This window comes from Malaclemys terrapin, chromosome 2 (genome assembly GCF_027887155.1).
Source record: "Malaclemys terrapin pileata isolate rMalTer1 chromosome 2, rMalTer1.hap1, whole genome shotgun sequence".
Lineage (NCBI taxonomy): Eukaryota > Metazoa > Chordata > Testudines > Emydidae > Malaclemys > Malaclemys terrapin.
Window position 1 is genome coordinate 1162226 of NC_071506.1, and position 12292 is coordinate 1174517.

Below are 12292 nucleotides of genomic sequence, written 5' to 3' on the forward strand. Positions count from 1 at the left end.
AGCAGGGAGCAGGGCAGATTTGACCTGGGAATGTTGCAGGGGGGTTGCAGTGGGGATGTGGGACTTCCCTTGAAGGAAGCTACCTGAGCTGTAACCTGAGCCAGGAACGGGGGTGGGGAGAATTAACACCTTCTGCCCGGGAGACTGAACAAAGGAGAGGAGCAGCGGGAGGAGTTTTGAGTTTAGTTTTCGGTTGGGGCTGGGTGGTGCAACGCAGGGAACCCCAAGCTGGGGTCTAAGCTCCCTGAACCTCCCAGAGGGACCTAATTGAGGGGGTCTGGTCGTACCTACACGCTCTGCTTGAGACTGTGTTCCTGTCCTTAAATAAACCTTCTGCTTTACTGGCTGGTTGAGAGTCGCAGTGAATCTCGGGAAGAGGGGTGCAGGGCCCTAACTCCCCCACAATCCGCAACAACTGGTGGCAGCGGCGGGATCTACTGCATCCCGTGGACGGCGCTTCCTGCAGTAAGTGATTGGGGAGCAGTAAAACGAAGGGGGATTGACGGGGACCAGGCCTGCTGAAGAGTGGGAGAGAGACGGTTATTACCCCTGGGAGTGTGTGACCAGCGAGAAGGACTTTTGCAGTAACAGGGTCCCCCGGGGGGATCGCAGCGAGTGGTCCCAGGGGCGGAGGAGTCTGCAGCTCGACCCTGGCAGAGAGGCGGTGACCTCGAGAAGGGCTGGCACACTAGGGGGCCCCCTGGGAACTGTGGGGAGCTGTGAGCACACAGGCCGGTGAGTGGCCAGCAGGAAGATGTATGCCAAGCGGCTTAAGAGCGACCTGGTGGAGCTGTGCAAGCAGAGGCGGCTGCGCATTGGGAGGCTCACCAAAGAACAGCTCATTGCCCAGCTGGAGGCGGAAGATCGCGCGAATGAACTGATCCCTGTGTCTCAGGGAAGCAGCCTGGCAAATGCAGCGCAGGCACCAGTGTCTGTCCCAGCTGGGAGTGGTCAGCCGGCTGCTGAGGGCTTCCCGAGACCCCTCCTTCCTATGCCTAGGGGAAGGGTGGGGAGGAGCCCAGCAAATACCGAGGGCGCCGTGACCCCCCCGGCCAGCAGGGGACCCTCCCGGCGAAGCTCGCCGGCCAGCAGAGGATCCTCCCGGCGACGTTCGGCATCCGTGGAGCGGAATTGGCTGGAATGGGAGACCCACGGACAGACTCCGGGTCCTTACCCCCTTACTGGACCCCAAAGCCGTGGCATTGTACCGCCAACTGGGAGAGGCAGAGAAAGGGGACTACGAACTATTCAAAAAGGCCCTGCTACGTGAGTTTGGGCTGACTCCTGAGATGTACCGGGAAAGGTTCCGGAGTCAAGATAAAACCCCTGAGATCTCATATCTGCAACTAGCCGTCCGCATGGAAAGATACGCCAGCAAGTGGGCTGGTGGGGCCCAGACGAAGGAGGACCTGATTAAACTGCTGGTACTGGAGCAACTGTATGAGCGGTGCCCATCCGACCTGAGGCTGTGGTTGGTGGACAGAAAGCCAGAGAACCCGCGACACGCCGGGCAGCTGGCTGATGAGTTTGTAAAGAGCCGGTCAGGGGGTGGCAGGGAGGAGCCCCAAAGGAACAGGCCCGCCGCGATGCAGAGAGAGAGTCACCCTGGGACCTCCCAAAGGGGGAATATGGGGAATCCCCTCCCACGGGGAATGCCCAGCATCAGGGACAACCGACCGGCTCGAGGGGACCCACGGGACCTGAGCTGCTATTACTGCGGCCGAAGAGGCCACGTTCGGGCCCAGTGCCCCAAGCTCAAGGACAGACTGAGCAGACCGAACCCGCACCGGGTTAACTTGGTAGAGGCCCAGACGGACGAGGGGCAGGCTTCCCACGCAAGAGGGGCTGGCAGCTTATCAACTGCTCAAGAGAGAGAAGGGCCCCCGGCTAGCTTCTCTGGGGGGCCAGATGCTCCGGATTCAAAGTTCTCCGTTTACAGGGTTGGCGCGGGGCTGTCCCTGCGGAGCGAGTGCCTTGTTCCCCTGGAGGTGGATGGGAAGAAAGTTTATGGATACTGGGACACGGGCGCAGAGGTGACACTGGCCCGGCCCGAGGTGGTGGCCCCAGATCGGGTGGTGCCCAACACCTTCCTGACCCTGACCGGGGTGGGCGGGACCCCATTCAAGGTTCCCGTAGCGAGGGTACACCTGAAATGGGGGGCCAAGGAGGGCCCCAAGGACGTGGGAGTGCACCACCATTTGCCCACTGAGGTGTTGATGGGGGGGGACCTAGAGGACTGGCCAAGCAGCCCCCAGACCGCCTTAGTCGTGACCCGTAGCCAGAGCCGGCGAGGGGCACTACGCCCTGACCTTGGGAAGGATGTCCCACCGGAGGCACCGAACCCTTCCCGGGTGGGGAGGGAACACCCAAGGACAGGCCGCGGGGTGGCTGGGGCTTCCGACCCAGCCGACGAGAGGGAGCAGGTCCCCATCCCTTCCCCAGCCGTCGAGTTCCAGGCCGAGTTGCAGAAGGACCCCTCCCTGCGGAAGCTAAGGGGCCTGGCTGACCTCAGTGTGGTACAGACCATGAGGAGAGGATGCAAGGAGAGGTTCCTGTGGGAGAAGGGGTTCCTGTACCGAGAGTGGGCTCCCCAGGGGAAGTGGAGTCGTGGGGGATCAGGAGACAGCTGGTGGTTCCCCAGAAGTTTCGCCACAAGCTACTGTACCTGGCCCATGACATCCCTCTCGCAGGGCACCAGGGGATCCGGCGCACCAGGCAGAGGCTGCTACAGAACTTTTACTGGCCCGGGGTCTTCACCAACGTCAGGCAGTACTGCCGATCCTGTGACCCCTGCCAGAGGGTGGGGAAGGCCCGGGACAAGGGGAAGGCAGCATTGAGACCTTTGCCCATCATAGAGGAGCCTTTCCAGAAGGTGGCCATGGACATAGTGGGACCTCTCAGCAAGACGACCCGGTCTGGGAAGAAATACATCCTGGTGGTGGTCGATTTCGCCACCCGCTACCCCGAGGCAGTGCCCTTATCGTCCATTGAAGCAGACACTGTGGCGGATGCGCTGCTGACCATTTTCAGCCGAGTGGGGTTCCCCAAGGAAGTCTTGACGGACCAAGGGTCCAACTTCATGTCGGCCCTACTCCGGTGCTTGTGGGAGAGATGTGGGGTCCGGCACAACTGGGCCTCAGCATATCACCCCCAATCCAACGGGCTGGTGGAGAGGTTCAATGGGACGCTAAAAATGATGCTGAAAACATTTATGAATCAGCACCCGCAGGACTGGGACAAGTACTTACCTCACCTGCTGTTTGCGTACAGGGAGGTACCCCAGGAGTCTACCGGGTTTTCGCCTTTCGAACTGCTATATGGAAGGCGGGTAAGGGGGCCCCTGGACCTGATGAGAGACGAATGGGAGGGGAAGGCCACTCCTGACGGAGAGTCGGTGCTGGAGTATGTCCTGACCTTCCGGGAACGACTTGCCGAGCTCATGGGCCTGGCCAGGGAGAATCTGGCCAGAGCCCAGAGGAAGCAGAAGGTCTGGTATGACCGCACAGCACGGGCCCGCGCCTTCGCCACTGGGGATCAGGTGATGGTCCTCATCCCCGTGAGGAAAAACAAACTCCAGGCCGCCTGGGAAGGGCCCTTCAAGGTTGTCAAGCAACTAAACGAGGTAAACTATGTGGTGGAGCTGTCGAACCGGGCACACCACCACCGGGTGTACCATGTGAATATGATGAAGCCATATTATGACAGGGGGAATATGGTGTTGGCCATGTGTGGACAGTGGGAGGGGCAGGGAGATGACCCTTTAGTAGATCTATTCCCTGGGACAAGAGTTGGCTTCCCCCTGGAAGCAATTCCCCTCTCTGATCGGCTAACCCCTGCCCAGCGAGCTGAGATCGGAGGGGTGCTGCATCTGTACCAACAGCTGTTTTCCAACCAGCCTGGACGCACTAATCTGACTGTCCACCGGGTGCAGACAGGATCGCACCCGCCTATAAAATGCTCCCCCTTCCGAGCCACAGGGAAAACTGCTCAGGACCTGGAAAGAGAGGTCAATGACATGCTGGCTTTGGGGGTGATCCAGCCGTCTTCCAGCCCTTGGGCCTCGCCGGTGGTGCTGGTCCCCAAAAAGGACGGGTCGATCCGGTTCTGTGTGGACTATCGGAAGCTCAATGCCATCACTGTAGCCGATGCCTACCCCATGCCCAGGCCGGACGAGCTCCTAGACAAGCTGGGAGGTGCTCGGTACCTTACCACCATGGATCTTACAAAGGGCTATTGGCAAGTGCCGCTGGATGCAGATGCCAGGCTGAAATCGGCCTTTGTCACCCCTCTGGGGCTCTATGAGTTCCTGACCCTGCCCTTCGGCCTCAAGGGAGCGCCGGCCACCTTCCAGCGCCTGGTGGATCAGCTACTGAGGGGGATGGAGAGTTTTGCCGTGGCGTATATCGATGACATCTGTGTCTTTAGCCAGACCTGGGAGGACCACATATCCCAGGTTAGACAAGTGCTGGACCGACTCCAGAAGGCTGGGCTGACCGTAAAACCGGAGAAGTGCAAGGTGGGGATGGCTGAGGTATCCTACCTAGGCCACCGGGTGGGAAGCAGCTGCCTAAAGCCGGAACCAGCCAAAGTGGAGGTGGTCAGAGACTGGCCCGCTCCTCAAACCAAAAAGCAGGTCCAAGCCTTTATTGGGATGGCAGGGTACTATCGGAGGTTCGTGCCCCACTTTAGCGCCATAGCCGCCCCCATCACTGAGCTGTGCAAGAAGGGGAAGCCAGACAAAGTGGTCTGGACCGAGGAGTGCCAGGAGGCTCTCCGGGCGCTGAAGGAGGCTCTGGTCAGTGGCCCAGTTCTGGCAAACCCAGACTTTGACAAGCCCTTTATGGTGTTCACCGACGCCTCAGACACAGGACTGGGGGCGGTGTTAATGCAGGAGGATGAAAAGGGGGAGAGACACCCCATCGTGTACCTGAGCAAGAAGTTGCTACCCCGGGAGCAGAACTACGCGGCCATCGAGAAGGAATGCCTGGCCATGGTGTGGGCCCTCAAGAAACTAGAGCCATATCTCTTTGGGCGTCACTTCACCGTGCACACCGACCACTCTCCCCTGACCTGGCTGCACCAGATGAAAGGAGCCAACGCCAAGCTCCTGAGGTGGAGCCTGCTCCTGCAGGATTATGACATGGACGTGGTCCATGTGAAGGGACGTGACAACCTGATAGCGGACGCATTGTCCCGGAGAGGGAGCCCTGAACTTCCCCAGGTCACTGGTCAGAGTGACCCCGCTCAGTTCAGTCTCGAAGGGGGGAGAGATGTGACGGAGCAGGGAGCAGGGCAGATTTGACCTGGGAATGTTGCAGGGGGGTTGCAGTGGGGATGTGGGACTTCCCTTGAAGGAAGCTACCTGAGCTGTAACCTGAGCCAGGAACGGGGGTGGGGAGAATTAACACCTTCTGCCCGGGAGACTGAACAAAGGAGAGGAGCAGCGGGAGGAGTTTTGAGTTTAGTTTTCGGTTGGGGCTGGGTGGTGCAACGCAGGGAACCCCAAGCTGGGGTCTAAGCTCCCTGAACCTCCCAGAGGGACCTAATTGAGGGGGTCTGGTCGTACCTACACGCTCTGCTTGAGACTGTGTTCCTGTCCTTAAATAAACCTTCTGCTTTACTGGCTGGTTGAGAGTCGCAGTGAATCTCGGGAAGAGGGGTGCAGGGCCCTAACTCCCCCACAATCCGCAACACTCAGCATATGCCCCTCCGTGCGCTTCCCACAGCGACTCCGCCCAGGCGGGGTCCTGGGGAAGCCAGAGGGTCCTGCACCCCCTGAGAGACATGACTCTCAGCCAGCCAGTAACACAGAGGTTTATTAGACGACAGGAACATGGTCTAAAACAGAGCTTGTAGGTCCAGCAAACGGGACCCCTCAGCCAGGTCCATTCTGGGGCCTAGCGAGGCAAACCCCCGTCTGCCCTCCCTTCCAGTCCCCAGCCAGCTCCAAAAACCAACCCCCGTCCAGCCCCTCCCTCTCTGGGCTTTGTCTCTTTCCCAGGCCAGGAGGTCACCTGATCCCTTTGTCTCCAACACCTTCAGCTGGCACCTTTGCAGAGGAGGGGCCCAGGCCATCAGTTGCTAGGAGACAGAGTGTTGGGCATTTATGTGCCCTGGCCCTGTGCTCTGCAGCAACCAGACACCCTTATCCCACCCCCTAGACACTTAAGAACTGCATAGGGGAAACTGAGGAAAACATTAAGAACAGTCCCACTTCGTCACACCACCCAAATGGTCCCTTTCGCCACCCCCAACCTTACGCAGCCCTGCTCGACGCCCCCCGCCGGCTGTCTCTCCCCCACATCTCTGGGGCTGTCGGGGGCGTGCGGCCCCCTGGGGGGCGCAGGGTGGAGCGGGCCCTGGCGCCAGGGATCGGGGAGCTCTGTGCAGACGCTGGCACCAGGCACCACTTCCAGCTGGAAGGGCAGCGAGACGGTGCCACAAAACCTGAGCTGCTGCTAGGCTGCCCGTGTCTGACCCCCCAGCGGGCCTGGCACAGCTGGACATGCGGGGGCTGGGGTCGGCCTGTCTACCCCGTGCGTCCTCTGGCCCTGGGGTGGGCCTGCCCCACGTCCCCCCCACCCCCGGCCTGGCACAGGGAGATGTGGCCCACAGGGCCCAGGGGGAGGGGCCGTCCAGCGCCCCGCACAGGGCCCCAGCTGGGTGCTTCCGAAGGCCAAGTGCTGGCTGGGGGCGACAGTGGCTGACCCCCGAGGGCACCGGCCCTACACTCCTGGTGGAAACGTCCCGAGCTCTCGGGGCTGGGGCACGGGGCCGGGCGACGGGACGGGACGGGACGGGCGACGGGACAAGCCGGGCTGGGGCATGGGGCACGGGGCTGGGGCACGGGGCCGGGGGACAAGCCGGGCTCCCACACACCCGCTGGCTGGCAGAGGCGGGCGCCGGGGTGCACGGCCTCCACACCCCCTTTGCTCAGTGTCAGGGGGCCCCCTAATGGCAGCTGCAGTCACTACAGGGAGACCCTGGGCAAACCCCAACCCAGGGCGGTGAGGGGCTGGCCACCCTGCAGGCGCCCCCGGGAGCAGCTTTCCCGGGGTGTCCCTGGCGGCAGGGGGTGCTCTGCACAGGAGCCAGGGCACTGGGCCCCCCACAACTTACCCTGCTGTGCCCCACGAGGTGCCCCCGCCTGTGCCCCCCCCCCGATAGACGCACCCCCATGGGCTTCCCCCCAGAGAGCTCCAGCCACCGGCTCCCCCCCGAGGGGCCCTGGCTGGGCAGAGGGAGCCCCCACTCAGAGCACGTCCCTGGCTCCTTGTAATAGGAGCTGCTGCAAGGCTGGCACGGCCGGCTCCCCACAGCCCTGTGCCCCCGCGCCCCCCCCCCCACAGCAACTGCCCGGCCCCCCGGCCGAGCTCCCAGCAGGGGAAGGGGGCGCGATCCCCAACAGAGCCACCCTCCTGCGGGGCAGCCCCCACTCCCCCAGTGCAGCAATGCCCCCACAGCCCCCCACAGTGCAGTGACACCCCCATCCCCCTCATTGCCCCCAACAGCCCCCCGCAGTGCAGCAATGCCCCCACAGCGCAACACCCCCATCCCCCTCATTGCCCCCAACAGCCCCCCTCAGTGCAGTGATGCCCCCACAGACCCCTGCAGTGCAGTGACACCCCCATCCCCCTCATTGCCCCCCACAGCTCCCCTCAGTGCAGTGATGCCCCCACAGCCCCCCGCAGTGCAGTGATGCCCCCACAGACCCCCGCAGTGCAGTGACACCCCCATCCCCCTCGTTGCCCCCTACAGCCCCCGCAGTGCAGTGACACCCCCATCCCCCTCATTGCCCCCTCTGGAAAACATCATCCCAACGAGACGTACACCATGATGGGCCCTCAATGAGCTGTCACCACTCAGGAAAGAGATCTTGGAGTCATTGTGGATAGTTCTCTGAAAACATCCACTCAATGTGCAGCCACAGTCAAAAAGCAAACAGAATGTTGGGAATCATTAGGGAAGGGATAGATAATAGGACAGAAAATATCATATTGCCTCTATATAGATCCATGGTATGTCCATATCTTGAACACTGCGTGCAGATGTGGTCTCCCCATCTCAAAAAAGATATATTGGAATTGGAAAAGGTTCGGAGAAGGACAACAAAAATGATTAGGGGTATGGAACGGCTTCTATACAAGGAGAGATTACAAAACCTGGGACTGCTTAGCTTGGAAAAGCGATGACTAACAGGGGGTAAGGCAGAGGACTATAAAATCATGACTGGGGTGGAGAAGGTGCCTAGAGAAGAGTTATTTAACCTTTCCCACAACACAAAAACACAGATGTCACCCGCAATTAACAGGCAGCAGGTTTAATACAAAACAAGAGGAAATATTTTTTCACCCAATGCACAACTAACCTAGGGAACTCACTGCCATGGGATGTTGTGATGGCAAAGATGGTCAGGGATGAAATCCCATGTTTGGGGCAACCTCTGACTGGCAGAAGCTGGGAGTGGAAAACAGGGGTGGGTCACTCCATAATTGCTCTGTTCTCTTTTCTTCCTCTGAAGCTCTGATACAGACTAGTGCTGGAAACGGGAGACTGGGCTAGTTGGTCTGTGCTCTGGCCCAGTACGGCCGCTCTTATGTTCCCACAACATGGCCCGGATATTTGTAGATTCTGTTCATGGAGTTTAAGGCCAGAAGGGCCCACTGTGACCATCCGGTCTGACCCCTCCATGTCGCACGGACCCAAGCCCTGCCCCACAACAGCTCCTGGAGCAGAGCGTGGAGACAAACAGCCCGTCTGGATTCACATGTTGCCAGTGCTGGAGACTCCCCCACCACCCTGGGGACGCTGTCCCATTGGTTAGTTACTCCCACTGTTAAAAATCTAGGCCTTATTTCCGGTCTGAACGAGTCTAGCTTCCGCTTCCAGCCACTGGATCTCTTAGACCGTCCTGTGCTACAGTCAGCAGCCTGTTGTTAATCTCTGTTCCCCATGCCTGCGATCACATCGCCCCTTGACCTGCTCCTTGTTAAGCTGAGGAGACTGAGCCCCTGGTGTCTCTTGCTCTAAGGCAGGTTTCTAACCCTTTAATCACCCTCGGAGCTCTTCTCTGATCCCTCCCCAATTTATCAACGTCCTTCTTGAACTGTGGGCACCAGAACTGGCCCCAGGATCCCAGCAGTGCTTGCCCCAGGGCCACACACAGAGGTGAAATAACCTCTCTGCTCCTCCTCAAGATTCCCCGTTTATGCATCCATAGATCCCATTAGCCCTTTGGCCCCAGCGTCACATACAGATCACGTTCAGCTGATTCTCCACCCCAGCCCCCAAACCTTCTTCCCAGCCACAGCCCAGAACCCCTCACCAGCGACTCCTGCAGCAAACCCGGGACTCCGAACTGAGCCACAGCAGGGACATTCAGTCTCCGAGCAATGGAGAATCCTCCATCCCGGAATCACAGAACCGTGGGGCTGAAGGGACCTCAAGAGATCGTCAAGTCCAGCCCCCCACGCTGAGGCAGGGCCAAGTAACCCTAGACCAGCCCTGGCAGGTGTTTGTCCAACCTGTTCTTAAAAACCACCAACAATGCAGGGACCCCACAACCTCCCTGGGACGCCTGTTCCAGAGCTTAGCCCCTGAGAGTGGGAAAGCAGCGGCCACGGAGAACGACTGATCCCCACCCAGTAAAAACATTACCTCACCCACCTTCTCTCTCTCCTACCCTGGGCCCTCCACAGCTCAACAACACTACCACTGACAGCTCAGATTCGGTTTGCGACCCGTTATAACCGCCAGATCCTGTTCAGCAGTTCTCCACTCAGCCAGATACTCCCCAGTTTGTAGCTGTGCATCTGATTTTTCCTTCCTACGTGAAGCACTTGGCACTTGTCGATTGAATTTCATCTTGCTGATTTCAGACCAATTCTCCTATTTGTCAAGGGCCTTTTGTATTCTAATCCTGCCCTCCAACGTGCTTGCAACCCCGCCCAGCTCGGTGTTACCTGCACATTGTATAAGCCTAAACTTCCCTAGGTGAGCTGTTCCAGTGGTGAAGTCCCCTGACTGACAGGAAATTGCACCTTCTGGCTAGGCTGAACTTCCCAACATCAAATCTCATTCTGCCTTTTACAGCCAGACTAAAGAGCCGTCTGCCACCAGAAACCGGCCAAGTCACCTCTGAAACATCTCTTGGATGAGCTAACTGGACGGAGTTTCTTTAGTCTCGCCCTGTGCAGCCGAATTCCACCCCACACACCAGCCTCGTAGAGCTTTTCTGAATCCTTCCCAGTTTGCCAACATCCTTGTTGAAGTGCCACCACCAGGCCCAGGCCCAGGGATGAGCCCACTAATGCCACACACAGGGGTCACACCACCGCCGTGCACTACTCGATGGTTCCCAGGATCACGTTCTCATTATAGCCCCAGCATCGCGCGGGGAGCTCAGGTTCACACCCCCTACGTGCATTGCAGCAGCCAGCCCCCAATCTGACACATGGGGCCCATGGGCTCTGTTCCCAGTCATGTGACCCTGCGCAGACACACGACAGGCCCCCACGTGGATTAAACGTGTGCGGTTCAGAGGAACCTGCCACACCAAACGATCCAGACTGTCTGTCCCTGTATTTACCACACCAGCAACTTGGTGTGGGTGCAAATGTTACCAGCAGTGATTGTCTCTTTTCTCCCAGATGATTGATAGATACTGAATAGCGCTGGGCTGAGACCAGATCCCACTAGAAACACACCCACGGGGGGACGGTCCCCCAGTCACAATGGCTGCTGGTGATCTGCCAATCAGGCTGCACTGTTCACACAGCAGCTGTCTCTCACCACGTCCAGAGGGGGAGAACTATGACCCTCTGCCCACATAAAGCACATTCCAACCCTCCACTGGCATCACGAGCACCCTACCTGCGATGCGGATCACGGCTCTCTCCGCCGGGTCCAGCACGGTCCCGCTGCCCGAGGACGACTTGGTTCTTTTCGTCCTCTGGTGCTTGGCCAGGTTCCAAGGGAGAGTGTCCCCAGGGCTAGGGGAGCTGCTGCTACCACTGGAACTCTCCTCTGCCATCCTAGACTTCTCCTTCCTGCCAGCAGACATCAGCTCCTGCAGAGAAGGAGAGCGTCAGAGCCCAGATCCCCACGCCAGCTCTGCCCTTGCACACCCTGCTGCAGTAGCCATGGAACGCACCAGCGACCCCAATGCAGCCACAGATGCAGAGACACCCTACCATGAAGCCTGACTCTCATTCAGGAGTCTAGCCCCTGTGCACACCCGTCCACCCAGTGTCTCCTACACCTGATCACCCAACACACAGTCGGCCCATCTAATACACCAGCACAGCTTGTATGCACACCCGTCCACCTGGTGTCTCCTACACCTGACCACCCAACACGAAGTCTGCCCATCTAATACACCAGCACAGCCTCTGTGCACACCCATCTACTCAATGTGTCCTACACCCAACCACCCAACACACTCTGCCCATATAATACACCGGCACAATCTGTGAACACCCATACGTCCAGTGCCTCCTACACCCATCACCCAACACACTCTGCCCATACACCCGTCCACCTGGTGTCTCCTACATCTGACCACCCACACACAGTCTGCCCATCTACCACAATAGCACAATCTGTGTACATCCATTCTCCCAGTATCTCCTTCACCCAATCACGCAATACACAGTCTGCCTATCTAATACACCAGCACAATTTCAGCACACCCACCCGCCATCTCCTGCAGCCGACCACCCAACAAACAGTCTGCCCCTCTAATACCCCAGCACAATCTGAGCACACCCATCCGCCAGGTATCTCCTACACTCAACCACCGAACACACAGTCTGCCCATTTAATACACCAACACAGCTTGTGTGAACACCTCCCTACCCAACACAAAGTCTGCCCATCTAATACACCAGCACAGCCTCTGTGAACACCTGTCTGCCCCATGTCTCCTACACCCAACCACACAACACAGTCTGACCATCTAATACACAAACACAATCAGTGCACACCCACTTGCCCAGTGTCTCCTACACCCGATCACCAAACACAGTCTGCCCATCTAACATACCAGCACAATCTGTGCACACTCATACACCCAGTGTCCCCTACACCAGACCACCCAACACACAGTTTGCCCATCTAATACCCCAGCACAATCTGAGCACACCCATTCGCCCGGTATCTCCTATACCCGACTACCGAACACACAATCTGCCAATCTAATACACCAACACAGCTTGTGTGCACACCCGCCCACCTGGTGTCTCCTACACCCAACCACCCAACACAAAGTCTTCCCATTTAATACACCAGCACA

At 58.9% G+C, this 12292-nt stretch overlaps 1 protein-coding gene across 2 annotated transcripts in view; it reads right to left on the reverse strand.

The window, feature by feature from the left end:
• Window positions 1–11068, reverse strand: part of PLEC (plectin) — a 124784-nt gene extending 113716 nt beyond the window's left edge. For both annotated transcript variants that reach the window (XM_054018943.1, XM_054018942.1), the window contains exon 1: window positions 10873–11068. In XM_054018943.1, the coding sequence (XP_053874918.1) occupies window positions 10873–11062 (190 nt within the window). In that variant the 5' untranslated portion in view covers window positions 11063–11068. The remainder of the gene's footprint in view (window positions 1–10872) is intronic.
• Between the last annotated feature and the right edge of the window lie 1224 nt (window positions 11069–12292).